Below are 16,607 nucleotides of genomic sequence, written 5' to 3'. Positions count from 1 at the left end.
ACACAGTAGAAATAGCATGAGGGGCACGCCACTCTACAGGCAACTCGGGTGCATACGCGACCGAGCCTACTCGTCTACCTTGGTGAAGTCCGGATCGTCCTCTGAAAACATAAGTAAGGGTGAGTACAAAAGTACTCAGCAAGTCACAACCCCTGCCCTATGATATGGGTATAAAATACATGCATATGGATACACGAGGAATAAGTTGTAAGATTATCTTTGCAGAAACGGATGTAACTTTTTCTATAGATGTTCGTAGAGTCAAAAAACATCTAAATCGGAGTCTGTATGCAAAAGTTATGCTCATTTTACTGAAGGCGGTTTACAGGAAATTATCACATGCGATTCACTTAAGGAACTGCCTGTGAAAACCTTCGACATAAAAGGTTAAAAGGATAAAATATCCTGTTTCAATCATAAGTACTTGATAGGTGAGCTGGTAAGGAGGTTCGTGTGTGAGCGGAGGGTCCCAGGTTCGATTCCTACCGAACGCAAAGGCTGAAAACAGTGTGAAAAAAACGTAGCTTGTGACTTGCGACGGTGTCAAATAAAAAATAAATAAAATCATCTTTTTAGCAAAAAAATGTCATTTCCAAGACCGATTACCACAAGCGGTTCCTATAAGCGGTTCGCTTAAGGAACCGCCTGTAGTAATCGATGTTCACAAGTGATTCCTTAAGTGAACTACTTATAGTAATTGATTTTCATAGACGATCTGTTTATCACAGGCGGTTTTAAGTGAACCGTCTGTGATAATAAGTTTTCACAGACGGTCTCTTTTGTTTATTACTATAGGTTTTCGATCACAGGTGGATTGGCTAAACGCTTATGGTAATAGATTATAACCCGTCTCTAAAAATAGTTTTTATAGTAGACGCAGGTACAGGAGATTCGTGCCATCAAACCGCCGGCCGGACACAAATGGCTCATCGTCGGGACTTCAACCAAATCCTAAAAGCTGAAGACAAGAATAATGGTAACATAAATCGCAGACAGATGCTTATGTTCCGCAGAGCTGAACGTGAATCTGGACGTCAACTGGTAGACAAGATCAAGACTGAACGTCAATGGTAACATATCCGAAGCCTAAGCCGACCCCGATTGCCGATTATCCGATCGAGATGGCCAGCCGAATTCGATCCGAACGCCGTCGGGGTCGGCAATAATCCGAGCCGATCGACGCCGTATAAAAGCTTTCGCCGTCCGCCCGTGTTGCCCTAGTTTAGAGCAGACTCGCTCCACATACGCTCCTCAAACAAAGAACGACCTGATTTTCGTTGTTGCCGGAAATCGTTGCTGCTTTGCGTCGTAGAATCTTGGCAAAAACCTCGCCGCCATGCCGACGTTCGATTCCGCCTCGGCCATCGTCGGGGGCATCGTGACCGGGCGCCACCTGCTCCACATCGAGGGCTACTCGCACACCAAGGAGTTATCCATCAGGGGCTACATCGAGTCTCGATCCTTTCGTATCGGGGGCCGCACGTGGTGCATCTGGTACTACCCTAATGGCATAGACACCCAAGGAGTCGGGTACATATCCATCTACATCATCCTCAAAGACGATATCCCCGAGCATGTCTACGCGGAAACCACATTTAATTTGCTCGATCAGGCAGGGGAGCCAGTGCCGGGGTACACCCATACCCTACGCTTCAGCGAGTACTCGTTCGCCGGAGACGGCTATGGCTTCATTGATTTCATCGAGAAGGAGTTTCTGGAGGCGTCGGAGTATCTCGTGGATGACTGCTTCAAGATCCGGTGTGACATCTCTGTTTCGACGCAGCTGCGTACAGAGAACAGGGGGGCCGCGGCGTCTACACTTGCTGCGGCGCCGCCGTCCGATCTGCAACGACATCTAGGCGACCTCCTCGTGGCCAAAGAGGGCGCCGACATCACGTTCCAAGTCGCCGGCGAGACATTCAGCGCGCACAGGTGTATTCTTGCAGCTCGGTCGCCGGTTTTCAAGGCAGAGTTCTACGGTGCGATGAGAGAGAGCACCGCCACAGGGGTTTGCGTACGGATTGATGATATGGAACCTCAGGTGTTCAGTGCCTTGCTAAATTTCATATACACCGATTCGCTGCCGGAGATGACGGGTCAAGAAGATGTTGTGATGGCTCAGCATTTGTTGGAAGCAGCGGACAGGTATGACATGCAAAGCCTCAAGCTGATTTGTGTGGAGAAATTGTGCATATACTTAGACGCCAACACGGCTGCGACCACGTTGGTGTTGGCTGAACAGCATCACTGCCACAGGCTCAAGAAGGCTTGCATCGAGTTCCTTAAATCTCCTCAAGCTCTGGATGCAGTCATGGCAACCGATGGCTTTGACCACCTGATTAAAAGCTATCCTGCTCTTTTGAAGGAGTTGATTTCCAAACTTGCCGCCCGTTGATATTGGAGAAGAAAACTAAGGACACTAGCATGCGGTTTCGGTAACGACAATCGGAAATATTTGGAACGAAATCAAGCTCATCGTTGGTTTCTTTGGACACATTACTTCGCTACTGATCTTGGTTTGATTAACTTGAGATTGCACTGTTATTTCCAAATCCGAACTCGTCTGATTTCTTGTCATTTAAAACCAATGCTCGATTATATTTTAAGTTAGATGGCAATGCACGATTAGTTTTAATAAAAAAAAAGGCGCATGGCACGTTCTCGAAAAAAAAAACTTGATTAGCCGATTCACTTGAGTACCTGATTGCTTTTTATTTAACCTGATTGCACCGCAAGTGCTATTGCTGACACTATGCCCGGCCGTGTGCAGCCTTTTTTGTCCGTCGTATACCTTATTTGTTTTATTGACTGTAAGTGTTCAGTCTCACAGAGAGGAGCTTGTATTTGGTTGCCCGCATGAGTATATATTGTATGAGATTAAAATAAAAAGGTAAGTATTAATATGATGTTTATTTTGCATAAATACACTCTATAATACTTAATGTATCATATTAAGCCTTAATCCAATTTAAAATATACTAATATAAGTTAATACTTACTAATTATACTCTAATATCATCATTAACTGAACCATGCCTGCATCCCGTGAGCCTGGCTCTGGAGAGATGCAATCAAAATCCGTTTTCTGGGAGCCAAGCTTGCACAGTAATTTTGCAACGATCGAGTCAGCCTCGGAGGTGGTATAGCCAAATTTTGCATCATGTGAGCTAACCAAACAGGCTCTATATGAATGGAAAAAAAGAAATCAAATTAAGGCTCTGATATGTTAGTATGTGTTGTTATATGTTGGTATGTGCTTATGATCGCTCACGGCGCAGCGGCTCATGCCAGTTTATATTTAGTTTTTCTTAGAATAAAGAATAAAAGTTATCTCAGCCTCTGCATCTGAAGATGCACACAACCGTACATTATTACACAATATGTTTCAAAACCCGACAGGCCAAGTAAATGAAGTAAAATTCTTAAACGCATAATCATGTCTGACATATCTCAAGCAACCATTCTATTGCTGAACCGCCACCCATGACTTGCAAAGATCTTCATCATTGTGGTTTCCAAATGACGACATATCACAATTATATGGTGGTGCTCATCCTTCTTCTTTAGCAATGACCAGTAGCGAATACAATATGTAGCTCTAAAAAATACCTGTATAGAAGAATAAGCTTGGATTTTAACAAACACCATATCATTACGGTATAACCACAGTGCCCAACAAAGAACACTTGCGCCTACTAGAATTTGGTACTTAAGTTTCCTTTTAATCTCTTTAAGTCAGTCTCCAAACATATGAGAAACACTTCATAGTGGAATAATGTTAAAAGAAACTTGTACCACTTGCCATAAAAATTTAGAAAGATAGCACTCAAAGAACAGGTATTGTATTGATTCGTTCATATTAAAAAACAACACTTAGTACTTCTGTACCATTATTTTTGACTAAATTATCCTTGGTTAGAGTGACACCATTGTGGAGGAATCAAAGGAAAACTTTGATCATAAGGGGACTTCAAGTTCCCATATGCAGCGATTTGATGAAAAACACTACCATTAATCAAAGTTCTATACATGGATTGGACACAGAACCTTCCATGCTAATGTAGAGACCACTGAAACATATCCTTGTCATTACTAAGATGAATTAGAGCAACCAAATTATGCCATGTGCTTAGCTTATTGCCCACGAGTGCCCTTCGAAAGGAAATATTAAGTGGATCAGAACTTAAAACTTCTACTACAGTTGTATTTTTCCTATTGGCGATGTTATAAAGAGAAGGGTATTATTGACATAAGGTCATTTGACCTAACCAAACATCTTCCCAAAATCTTATCTGTAAACCATTGTGCAAAGTGAACCTACCCAATTTCAAGAAATCATGCTTACCTTTCATTAGGCCAGACCAAAATTGTGAGTCTCCTAGTTTATGTTCAACTTGAGCAATTATTTTATCTCTCAGATATTTATTTCACAGAAGATTTTGCCACACCCGCTCCTCGTTAATCAATTTGAATAGCCACTTATTCAATAAGCACTTATTCTGCACTTCCAAATTAAAGATCCCTAAACCTCCCTGGTCTTTAGGTGTGTACATAATGCTCTATTTAGAAAGTTTGTATTTCTTTTTATGCCATCACTCTACCAAAAAAATCTAGACCTATAGTAGTATAGTTTTTTTTAGACTCCCTTAGGCACTTCAAAGAATGATAGCATAGACATTGCTAGACTACTAAGAATAGAATTGATTAGAACTAATCTTCCCCCAAATGATAAGTGTTTTCCTTTCCAGCAACTTTTTCTGAAATCTATCCTCCACCTCCTTCCAATCTTTGTTTAACAATTTCTTATGGTGCATAGGGATTCATCTCCAAAGAATTGTGAGTAGGCCTCTTCACAATATTTCGCCTTGCCGTAACAAAACAATTCGCTTTTATGGAAATTTATTTTCAAGCCAGACAAGTGCTCAAATGCACATAGCAAGATCTTCATATTCCTAGCTTATTCAATGTTGTGATCCATAAAAAGAATTGTATAATTGGCATATTGTAAGATTGAAAGCCCATCCTCAACAAGATTAGGAAGAACACCCATTACTTGATCGTCTTCTTTAGCTTGGGCTATCAAGATGGCCAACATGTCAACAACAATATTGAACAAAATAAGAGAAAGGGGATCACCTTGTCTTAGTCCTTTGTTCATTTGGAAGTAGTGACCAATTTCATCATTAATTTTCACCCCTACATTCCCCCTGTCACTACTTATTCTATCCATTTACACCAAGTTGGTTAAAATCTTTTCATCCGTAGAGTTTGTTGTAAAAAGGACCAATTTACCTTGTCATAAGCCTTTCAAAGTCCAGCTTTAAAATAACCCCGTCTACCTTCCTGTGCATTTCATGTATTGTTTCATATAAAATGACCACACCCTCCATTATATATCTCCCTGCCATAAAAGTTATTTGGGTTATTCTGATTACTTTTTGAGCTACCAGATTAATTCTATTAGTAAGGACTTTGGTGAAAATTTTGAAACTAACATTAAGTAGATATATAGGACGATATTGTTGAATTTGCGTAGCTTCCTTCTTTTGGGGTAGCAGGGTTATAATACCAAAATTCAAGCTAAAAGAGGTAATTCGCAATTATGAAGCTCATTAAAAAGTACCATTAAATCATCCTTAATGGTATCCCAAAAAGTCTAATAGAATTCTATTGGGAAACCATCCGAACCTGGTGTTTTATTGAGTTCGATTTGGAAGATTGCCTCTTTCACTTCTTTTTCTAAGAAAGGCGTAGTTAATAACTCATTTCTATGTCTGATACTTGAGGAATATCATGCCGACGAGATTCATCCATAGAGAATTGATTACCCTCTGTTGCCCCAAAGGGACCCTTATAATATTTGGTGATGTACTCTTTAAGGTTTTCATTACCTTCTATCACCCCTTCCTCTTATTCTAGTTTAAATATACGGGTTTTCCTATGCCTTTCATTAGCAACTAGCTAAAAGTATTTGGTATTATCATCAGTTTCGAGCAACTTAGTTGTTTTTTTTTATCGTTGGAACCATTTAAGTTCCTCTTTTCTCAACAACTGAGTAAGCTTGTTTTTCAGATGATTTTTAAGCTCTACCTCATGTGGCTGAAGTAGAGTGTGCTCATGCTTTTTATCTAGGTCATCAATTTGTGGTAGAAGCTCCTTCTTTTCCTTTCGAAAAGCACCCAAATAATTTTTAGCCCATCCCCTAAAAATTGTCACATCTTTCTAATTTTGTATTGCCATATCTCTATCGATGATTGACCTCTTGTTTCATTTCGCCAAACAGTTGTTACAATATCATGAAAACCTTTTATAGTGAGCCAACTTAATTCAAACTTGAACAATGGTTGGTTATCACTGTGAGATGGATTCTCAGTAATTAACAGTAAAGATGTATGATCAGAGATCTCTCTAGTCAATGCTTGTACTGTTACTAAAGGATATTTTTGCTCCCATTCAGTAGTCGCCAAAATACGATCTATTTTTTCAAAAGTAGGTGCATCCCTATTATTAGCCCATGTGAATTTATGACTTGATAAATCGAATTCTCTCAAATTCAAGCAATTTATGATTGCATTGAACAAGAAATGGTATCTAATATCAAACTTGTCATTGCTCTTTTCATTTGGGCTCCTAATTATGTTTAAATACCCTCCTACCAAAAAGGTAAGTTCTCAACGCTGCAAGAGTGTGCTAGCTCTGACAAAAAGTGATCTTTGTATTCTGGTTGAACTGCACCATAAACAGCCACCAAAACCCATCAAAAGCCATCATCCTTATTTCTGAGAGTGGACTTAATATAAAATTTTCCTTCTGAAAGCCCACCAATGTCCCAAGTTTCTAAATTAATTCCTAAAAGGATGCCCCCTGATTTACCATGAGAATGCCAGAAAAAATCTCTCCCACTGCAAAATGTATCAAGACAAGTATCCAAAAAATGCTTTCTACCTGATTCTAGGACAACAATAAAATCTAACTTTTCTTCTTAGAAGTATCAGAAAGGAATCTATATTTAACCAAGTCTTGAAGACTCTGCAATTCTAAAAAATTCCTTTAATTTAGAAATGGATTTGTTTTTTGGATGCATTTCTTCTATGAGACCTTGTTACTCCTACATTTTTATACTTCTTTTTAGGAGTAGCTTGAGGTTCATTATAAAGCAGATTACCATCGTCATCCATAACCTCCTCCATTAAGCCACCACAAAGATGATCAAGAGTTCGGTTATCAAGATCATTATCGTCCTCATCACTATCATATATCTTATCTCCAATTTGTCCTTTTCCTTTATTTCTAAGGGTATCGACAAATCTATCATTCTCTACCTTCTTAATAAGCGCAAATGATTCTTCAACATTTTTCCCATTAAAATCCCAATATTATGTATGTTATTTGCTATGCGCTTATTACAAAAAGATACGACGGAGTTTGTGTTCATACCATCAGAAAACTCCAAATTTCGCTTGGCCACCAAAAGCGCAGCACGTTCCACCGAGTTCCCATCAGCCGTCTGCGCCCTCCGCTTGCTGCTCCTGACCGGGGTTATGATTATAGCAGAGCCGATGGAAGGCCTACCCATAACCTTGGTCTTTGCCCGCACATCCGGGCTTACTGGAGCTGAAGATATAGTGCCCAAATGTGGGGCATCGGCTGTAGTTGCAGCTGCCGCACCAATAACCAATGCACCCAAGCCATCTCACGTGCAGGCCTTGATGGTGAAGCTAGCTGATGTCGCTTCATGCTTGGACAAGCCTTGTAGGTCCCCCTCGATGCCCGCGCATAGCGCCTACGTGGCCACACGCGTGTGCGAGAATGGATCCGCTGCGTCCTTCTTCGAGACACCTGAGGCAATCACGATGACCACCAAGGCCACAAGAACTGGCGGCTCCATGCGAGCAGCCTCCGTTGTCGCACTCAAATCTTCCACCATATTTACCACCTGCTCGACGGAACCATCATCTTCCTGCAAAACAAAGTTGTTACATATATTCCACTCCGCCTCCACCTCCTCCTCTTTCTCCCCATAACCTTTTTAACACATTCATTTAGCACAGTTCCAACAGAGAAGTCCAAAATTTTATTTACTTCACTCTGAATCAGCGCTTCAAAAGCTGCTGCTGTGATAGAGATTTTCTTTGTTATTTCATCATTCACTTTGCCATGAGCAACCCCATCCATGGGTGCAACGTCAGAAGCCTTGTCTAAAGCACCTTTTTTTGCCTTGTCATTTTCTCTGTCATTAGCTGTGCCACTATTTTCTTCCCTCCCATCATCCTCCTTTCCTTCAGGGTCGATGTCCATTTGATCCATGGCACCATCAATGCTCTCATGTTCGACTACAAATCTGAGCTCAAAATAGCGGTCGCCAATAACCACATCCAATTGAGAGGGAATTAAAGCCGGGTTTAGAATAACTACATAATAATGTCCGAAAGTATTGTATTTAGTAGTCACCATATCCACTTTTTGAGTAGCACCAAACATAGTCCCAATAGCCCAAAGAATTTGATACTTAGGTAGTGCTTTTGGCAACCCCAAAACGCGCATCCAAACCTTTGGCAATAAAAAGTCTTCTTGCGCCACAACATATTCCTCAAACTTGAGATGTACCCCCAATTCTTCAATTTCTGCACCTTCATAAGCCATAGTCCGTCCAAGCTCCACTTTTGATGGAAATAGTACCTGTTGATGACAAGATTTAGCATCTATAATAGTCATTGCAATGCTAACAATGAGAATTTAAAGCTGATTCCTATTTAGTTACTATTCAGTTTTGAATCGGAAGGCATAGTACTTTGATTAGGAAAAGTTGTATGAGATCGAGAAGTAACTGTTGAAGATGACAAGGTGGTCACCGTCTGGATGGCATCTGATCAGGTCTCCAGCTGGGTGGTCTCTGTCAAGGTGATCTCTGATCAGGTAACTGTTGATCAAGCTCTCTGACCAGGTGCTCTCCAGCTAAGGTGGTCTCTAGCTAAGGTGGTCTCCAGCTAAGGTGGTCTCCGACCAGGTGATCGTTCCAAGCACATGGTCTTAGAGGAGATGGTCGGGTCGAGCAAAGACTTGTCAAATTCGAGCATATAATCCAAGGAGCTGGTCAAGTCTGAGAAGGACTGGTCGGATGCAAGCACGTGGTTGAGTCGAGCACATGGTCTTCAAGCAGGTGATGGATCGAGCAGTGACTGGTTGAGTTCGAGCATGTTGGAATCCGAGTAGTAACTGGTCAAATCTGAGCAGGCTGGTCGAACTCCCGGTCTAGGATTGCATACGAGATGCTCAGTGTTTGGCGCGTGGCATCTTTGTGTGCCAACAGTACCACAAAAGAATTTCCATCATGTTCTTCAGGCTCCCAGGCCCATTTACCTGGCACTAAACGCTGAAGGTGAGTAATGAGTTGATATTCTGTGATCTTTCCTCCCACAACCTTAACCAAAGCGTTCTTGTGATCATTTTTAGCATCTGGGATTAGAACGTGTGATATGTGATAAAATCCTAATCCTTCCACTGTATATCTAACATAATGTGCAACCGGCCTAGGCTCCTTGAGAATCGGACACCGGCAGGTAACATGCTCATTGTTGGGGGAAAATAGACCAGCATGAGAATAATAGTTGGCGGTCGTTATCAAGGTCCCTCCAAAGCCTTCGGCCTCCAGACTCGGCAGGAGACCCCATCCCCGGAGGCTGCAAGTCCCTTCAGACCACCTCTCCGGCTCATACATGGCTTTTCGAAGACTCGAAACTACAGCAAGTACCTTCGGAGCCTTCGACCTCCGAACTCAACAGGAGGCCTTATCCCCAGAGGCCGCGGACCCCTTTGGGCCGCTCCTCTGGTTCCCATGCGGCCTTCCGAAGCCTAAAGGCGTGACCGGCCTCCGGAGATAATATCAGAAAGAAAGGACACCCCCCTCTCTGCCACCGACCTGACGCGAAGTGACGGGTGATAAATACCGGTGCAAGTGGTGCTTATCCTGACACTCCAACACGATGCAAGTCGTCTTGATACCCCCGGCAGAGCTGCACCGGGCCATAATTGGCAGTCGGCTCACCCCTCAGGGAGCAAGCACCGACATAGTTACCACGGTAGATATTTATCTTCTATGTAGGGTAAAAGGTAGTTATCCAGGATAAGACCCAGTAATTCAGCCAGGTCCTAGATATTTATACATCGTGATAACTTATACACTAAACTACGTACTGCCTTATAAATAGGAGGTCGTGGTCACTGGAAAAGAAGGAAGGAAAAACGTGACACGCCAAACATAGCACGAAGGAGCATAATCACAAAGTGTTCCTGTGATACTCCCCCTAACCCAATCCATATCTTTATAATCAATACATTTGTGGTGTTCCTTCCTCTCAAACTTAGTCTTCAAGCTTGAGTCTCCTCCTTAGAAGAAACTCTCGCCGTACTTATTGGGACAAGACAATCTCTTGTTCTAACACCCATCATTGTCACATATGTCACCACACAGAATTGCAGTTAGCACATCTGAAACAATATTTTTGTTGCCACCTGACTTTGAAGGCCGTGCCTCTGTGCTTAGATTTAGGTCTTTGAGTTCCAGAAGGGCATGATTCAGAACTTCTACTGGAAAACTGACGACTGCTACTCATTGTCTGGGCAATTTTCTTTTGCCCGCGTTGAGCAAAGCTACATGATCAAAACAACCAGCTGCAACGGCAAGGGCGGTTTGCTTCCATGTCATGAAGAGAGAGAAAAACCAGGGTTCAACATAGCTAGCTATAGCTAATTTGTGACCTTGCCGCAAAGCCATAAAAGCCGGAACAACGTTATCTAGGTTCACAATGTGAGAAAAAACCATGGTTCTGAATGTGAGAGTTGGAGCCTTGGAGGGCTGCAGGCAGATCCTCCTGTTGCACCGGTGGATGCCGTCGAGCCGGAACCACCCGGAGGAGAGCGCCACGACCATCTCGTCGTCATGGTGGAACAACCGGTCGTCACAGGCCGCTGGCCCGCCACCGCTCGCAGGAGCTGAACCCATTGAGCGTCAGTTTTCGGCCGAATCCATTCAAACGAAGCTTGAAATTTTGGATGCAATTCAATCAAAATTTGATGAAAACTGCAAATTTACCGAAATATAGTTCAAATTTGGCTAAAACTTATCCAAATAATATATTGGTAACATGTCACCAATAATGCCTACCGCTGAAAAAAATTCTGACCGCATCTTGCCGGTTGCAAATCAAATACAAACACACTAGCAAGTAGGATCCTACGAACCTTGCCCTGCTTTGGAACACAATCTAGCGGCATCAAAATTTTGGGGCCTGTAATATTTGGCATTCGAGCATGATACGATGGTCTTAAGGAAATACTCCATTCGGTAATAAATACATATTGTTTTGGATAAGACAAGATCTCTAATACAACTTTGACTACTATTTTATATTAAAATATATTTATAAATTTATTAAATTTATGATATTATGAAAGTATTTTTCAATATAAATCTACACATATGATTTTAAGATTTTCAAACTAAATATTTTGAAGCTATTGTTAGTTAAAGTTATAAAAATTTGATTGAATATTTTTCAAACGACGTATATTTATTACCGAGGGAGTTCGTCGGAGGAGGAAGGCACACCCCCAGACGCATCAACATCTTCCGGCCGAACTGCCGAAGCACACCACCATCGCTGAGTTGACCCGGCAAGGCCAACTCATGAGCCGCATGCAGCTGTGCACCGTTCACACACCACCGGCGCCATAGGCCAACGCCTGTGCCTGCGCAGCCGCGACATCGCGCTGTGGAGCTAGCTTCTCCTCTAGGGCGGACACGTTCGTGCGGGGGGTCATGCATCATGTTCTTGTCGCACGCATCCTTGGCTCTGGCCGGCCCCTGCTGCGCTCGCGGACCAGACCCGCTGGACTTGCTTGCACTGACTAGCTGAGATCCACGCAACACTAATAAAATATGTCAAATAATAAGGATATAAGATAATTTTTTATTTTGTTGATATCCATATTAGGAACAGGTGACGGTTGTCCAAACGATGATGAAAAAAATCATCTGCAAAAAGAAACATCTGCAACACCACTACATAGAATTTTTCCCAAACAATATTGCATGCATGTGTTTGGAAGTCACACATTCAACATGTGACGGGAACCTCCCCGTCGTCGGTGTTGAGCCCCAGGGCATTCCACACCGTTGGGGATCTGTCAATGATGTTGCTCATCGTCACAGCGGTGCAGGGAGTCACACTCGTCCGCGACCATGCAGTTGCGGACTTGCCAGTGCTGTTGTAGCATCTAGCTCACTAGGTAAGTGGTAAGTATTTCGGTGATTAATGATAATCGTATTATTATGACTAACAATTTGTTTTTGAAGAAAATAAAAAAATTTAGTTTACAATAATAATTGGGTAGTATTGGTCCCTAAAATGATTACATGAACGATCAAAGGACTTGTACATCAAGATTAAAGATTTTCTAGTTTTAAACGTCACAAAGGAGATTATGATACTTAGAGTAGTATAGGTCATTTTTCTTTAATATTTTAACCGTACTATAAAGATAGACTAAGAGTAGTAGCTTGATCTAGTGAGTCTAAACTTGGTTTGATGCATACTTGTAAAATTCTAGTAGGTAGCTCATAGAAGCTCGTGGTTGAGATGTCAAGAAGTTAGAGCTCAAAAAAGTTTGAATTTGATGAGCTCAGAGAAAATTTACCTCACTAGATGATCTGATCTATGTGCAGTAATTTTACCGGAGCATATGGTTATCTCAAGACAGAAAATACTCTAGATGCACCGATGCTCCGATGAACAAAGTGATGGAATCACCGAATGATTTTCTGAGTGACACGTGTCCAAAATTGTCAGAAGTGTAACATCTGATAGTTCGGTGAGAGCACCGGACTAATTTAGTAGAAGGGAAATTGCCAGAAAATAAATGAAGTTCAACTCACTGGATTATCCAGTGATGCAATGATGACATCACCAGACTATTTATTCCAAAGACGATTCCAAGTGAAGAAGTTTGAAGCTCAGATCATCGGATAGTCTAGTGATCATGGTGTGTACAGTGGACCAATTCTTGCAGAGAATAGTTTCTAGTGGCAGAAAAACATCAATCACCGGATGGTCCGGTCAAGGCAAGAAAGGATCACCGGAGCAATACTTTCAGATAGAGTTGTTTTGTTTGGTTCAAAGGAGTTCCACTTGCCGGATAGTCTGATGATGGACAAGTGTGTACACCGGAGCTTCTTCTACCAAAGAAGATTTTGAGAGTAGAAGAAGTTTAACTCACCGGATAGTTCGTTGATAGCACTGAAATCATCACCTGAGCATATTTTTCAGAGAGGGTTGCAACAGGTAGTTTGGCTTGTTTGTATGCACAGGATGGTCCGGTGTTAGGTCAGTGTTCGCCGGATGATGAGATTGGACTATTTCTCAGCAGTAACGATTAATGACAGCTGACACAGTGACAATGGAATTTTGTACTCACTAAATTATCCGGTGTGAGTAAGAAGATATTCACCGGCTCATCTGGTGTTAACAGAAAAAGTGAGTGGTTAGGCAACGGTTAAATTTGGATCTCTAACCTATAAATACCCCCTCACTTGGTCTCATATGGCTCAGTCATGACCTAGAGGAGTTCATACACTGTATGTATTATTAAGAAGCAAGTGAGAGCACTTGATTTGATCTCTAAGTCCTTAATTAAAGATTAAGGACATCATTAGTGCTTGGAGAGTACTAAGTGTGCATCCAGCTGTAGTCTAGCCTTGATCTTGGTCAAGTGAAGCTATTGACTTATTATTCTTGATGGTTGGTAACACCTAGCCGGTTTTTGGTGATTTGATGTGTCTCGATGAGCTCTTGAAGTTCTTGTGGGAGCCCCAGGAAAAGCTATGTACTTAATTTGATACCCACCAATTTAGAGATGGAGAAGTGACAATCATGAGGAAGCAGTTGAGTCTTGGTGACTCAAGGGGGAGCGATATCCTTGATGGATGCTCAAACGAGGACTAGGGGGAGTGTCAACTCCTCGATACCTCAAAAAAAATCCGATGTTCTCTTTTCCATCTCTTTACTATTCTGCAATTTAATTTGAGTATTTACATTCTTGCAAGCTTTCAATTCCGCATTTTTTAGTGTCTTTGCTTGCTTGTTTTATTACCTTCTCTTAGCTTATTCGTGTAGTCGCATTTTTTTTCATTTAGGCTAAGATTACTATTTATTCTAGATTTTGATATAAGTTTTTAATTGTCCAATTCATCCCTTTCTTAGGTATTCAATCTTTTCAGTTGCCCGCACAGATCACAATGTTCTTCACTTCTTCATGAACTGGCTGTTGCGGCTGTACCACCCTGTGGATAGCACAACCACCAACTGGATGTCCGGGTGGAACCTGTGCCCGTGCAGCTGGACGGGCCACCATCGTCCCGCCGTCGGTGAAGCTGTTGAGTGTGAGCATGGCGTGGGTGCTCCCCGTGACGTGCAGGGAGCACGCGAACATCCGGTAGCGCTTCCTGTCCTCGCAGAACTCGACGTCATACTCGTGTCGCACCTGCCAGACTACTTGCCGGCGATGGAGCCGTGGGCTGGCAGGTCTTGAGGAGCGCGCGATGGGGGACAGTGGCGAGTGCTAGGGGAAGGATAGATGGTCTGACAAAGGTAAGGGAAAGATGGGCCCTTATGAGCTATGGTGTGACATCCTTGACAGATGCAAGTATGAGGACGAAGAGCGAAGGAAAAATGAAGGCCAAGAGCAGAAGAAGAGGGAGCTGGAGTTGGAGATAGAAGAGCATGAGGCACACATGCAATGCTGCGACTCCGGTATAATAGCAAGCCTAAAACCGTTCTCGCTTGCCACAGTTTCTTGGTTCTGTTATGGGGTAAGTGTGCATGACATCCTATCGTGCTACGAATTTCATCTGATTCACCTGCTTCCCTCCAATAGTATGACAAGCCCAGGTGCACGTACGAATGGTACACAGACGAAGAAGAGTATGCGAACATCAACTACTGCTACGATGAGGCTGAGGCAATGAGGCGTGCGGATGTTGAACAGCCAAAGATGAGGCTACAGGACCTCAATAAAGAGTAATTTGATAAGTACCTCACTACATACGGTAACATGCAGGTTCCTCCACAATACGTGTGCGGCGTACCGACTGTGTCGGGGCCTGTGGAACACGGAATGACACAATGGTACATATGCAGCAAGCCCTATCCCCATGGATGTAACTTCCAAAAGATCCGCTAGGAATATCTGGATAAAAAGCCTCCATATTTTTCACCTACCAGTAGATATTTTCTTACACCTGGCAATTTGGCTTTCCATAAGGCATGCTTCACTTAGCGATGGAGTACTATATGCCATTGTAACTTGCCGTAGAATGTGTATAAATCGATGCATATTGCTTATGTACTGTACCCACATATAGGCAATGAATACTTACGATGATCCTTATTTGTGATGTAGTTTACTTTCTTCAATGAAATAGCAGGGTTTTATCATTGTACCAATATTTTTTTTCTAAGCCCAATGCTATCATAGGATTATATACCTTCCATGTAGATGCAACAATAACTTCTTATTGAACTTTTGCGGAATAAAATGATCACACCAAGCAATAACTTTCACAAAGAATCTCTGTCAAGTATCAATATCATAACTTTTTCAGCTTTCATAGCGAATCCAATGCTCCAGCCCCAATACAAGCCCATACACTCAGTACATGCACCAGCCCGCAACCACTATAAATAACCCCACACTTATCCATTGATACACCACTCCTTCCTCAGCTCTTAACTACAGTGTCTTCCTCAGCTCCACCAAGCTCACCCAAGAAACATTGAGGGATTTTCATCACCTAGAGGGTCGAAACGCCGATGTGCTTTTTGTGGCAACCCTTGTAGGCTTCGCGAGTCTCAGGATATCTCCTACACATATGACCTACGCTTCTTCATGTGTGCCAACTACCAGTACAACAAGTCTCGACATGGACCATACAAGTATCCACCGGTATAGCGACATATATCACTCATGTGGCACCTTCCATATGATTTCATGCACTGTCTTACTAATCTCCTATCTTCTTTCATTTGTCTAGTCTCCTCCACCTATCAGTGACTTCATGGAATGGCTTGATATGGAGCAAAATAAGCATCAAAAGTGGTGGGTCGACATGAGCATGTGGTAGATGAGAGAAACATACGAACGCCGGGAGTACAAGCAACAGTAGGAGGAACTACGACTAAAACGTCAGGAAGAGTAGCTCATGATGAAGACAACGAAGGAGCACGTCACGGCTGAAGCACACGAATCAAAGAGAGAGAGAAAGTGGGAGAGAGCCCGTCGCGCTAAGTCGCATGGCCCCGAAGCCCTACGAAAGAGCAAATATCCTATATGCACTCAGTAGAGAGCATCTATTGTAACCCGATATTTTTTTTATTTCCTAAGGCATGTTAGAATTAGCAGCGACATCCTATTAGGTTAGTCTTTAACGTACCGTACATACCAACGTTTATTATCGTCATCTCTTTATAGTTAGCGACGATAAACCCAGGAACCAGAACATTAAATTAAAATATAAAATTCTATATATGCACATATCACCTGTTCAGGAACCA

At 42.3% G+C, this 16,607-nt stretch overlaps 1 protein-coding gene across 1 annotated transcript; it reads left to right on the top strand.

Annotated features, from left to right (window-relative positions):
• The first annotated feature begins 1,336 nt into the window (after positions 1-1,336).
• LOC133904061 (BTB/POZ and MATH domain-containing protein 2-like) lies at positions 1,337-2,395 on the top strand. The gene has a single exon (XM_062345534.1). It carries the CDS (start codon positions 1,337-1,339, stop codon positions 2,393-2,395), a length of 1,059 nt encoding a protein of 352 aa, XP_062201518.1.
• Positions 2,396-16,607: the final 14,212 nt, after the last annotated feature.

Source organism: Phragmites australis, chromosome 21, assembly GCF_958298935.1.
Source record: "Phragmites australis chromosome 21, lpPhrAust1.1, whole genome shotgun sequence".
Taxonomy (NCBI): Eukaryota; Viridiplantae; Streptophyta; class Magnoliopsida; order Poales; family Poaceae; genus Phragmites; species Phragmites australis.
Note: the sequence above shows the minus strand (reverse complement) of the source record. Positions and strands in the feature narration are given on the sequence as shown.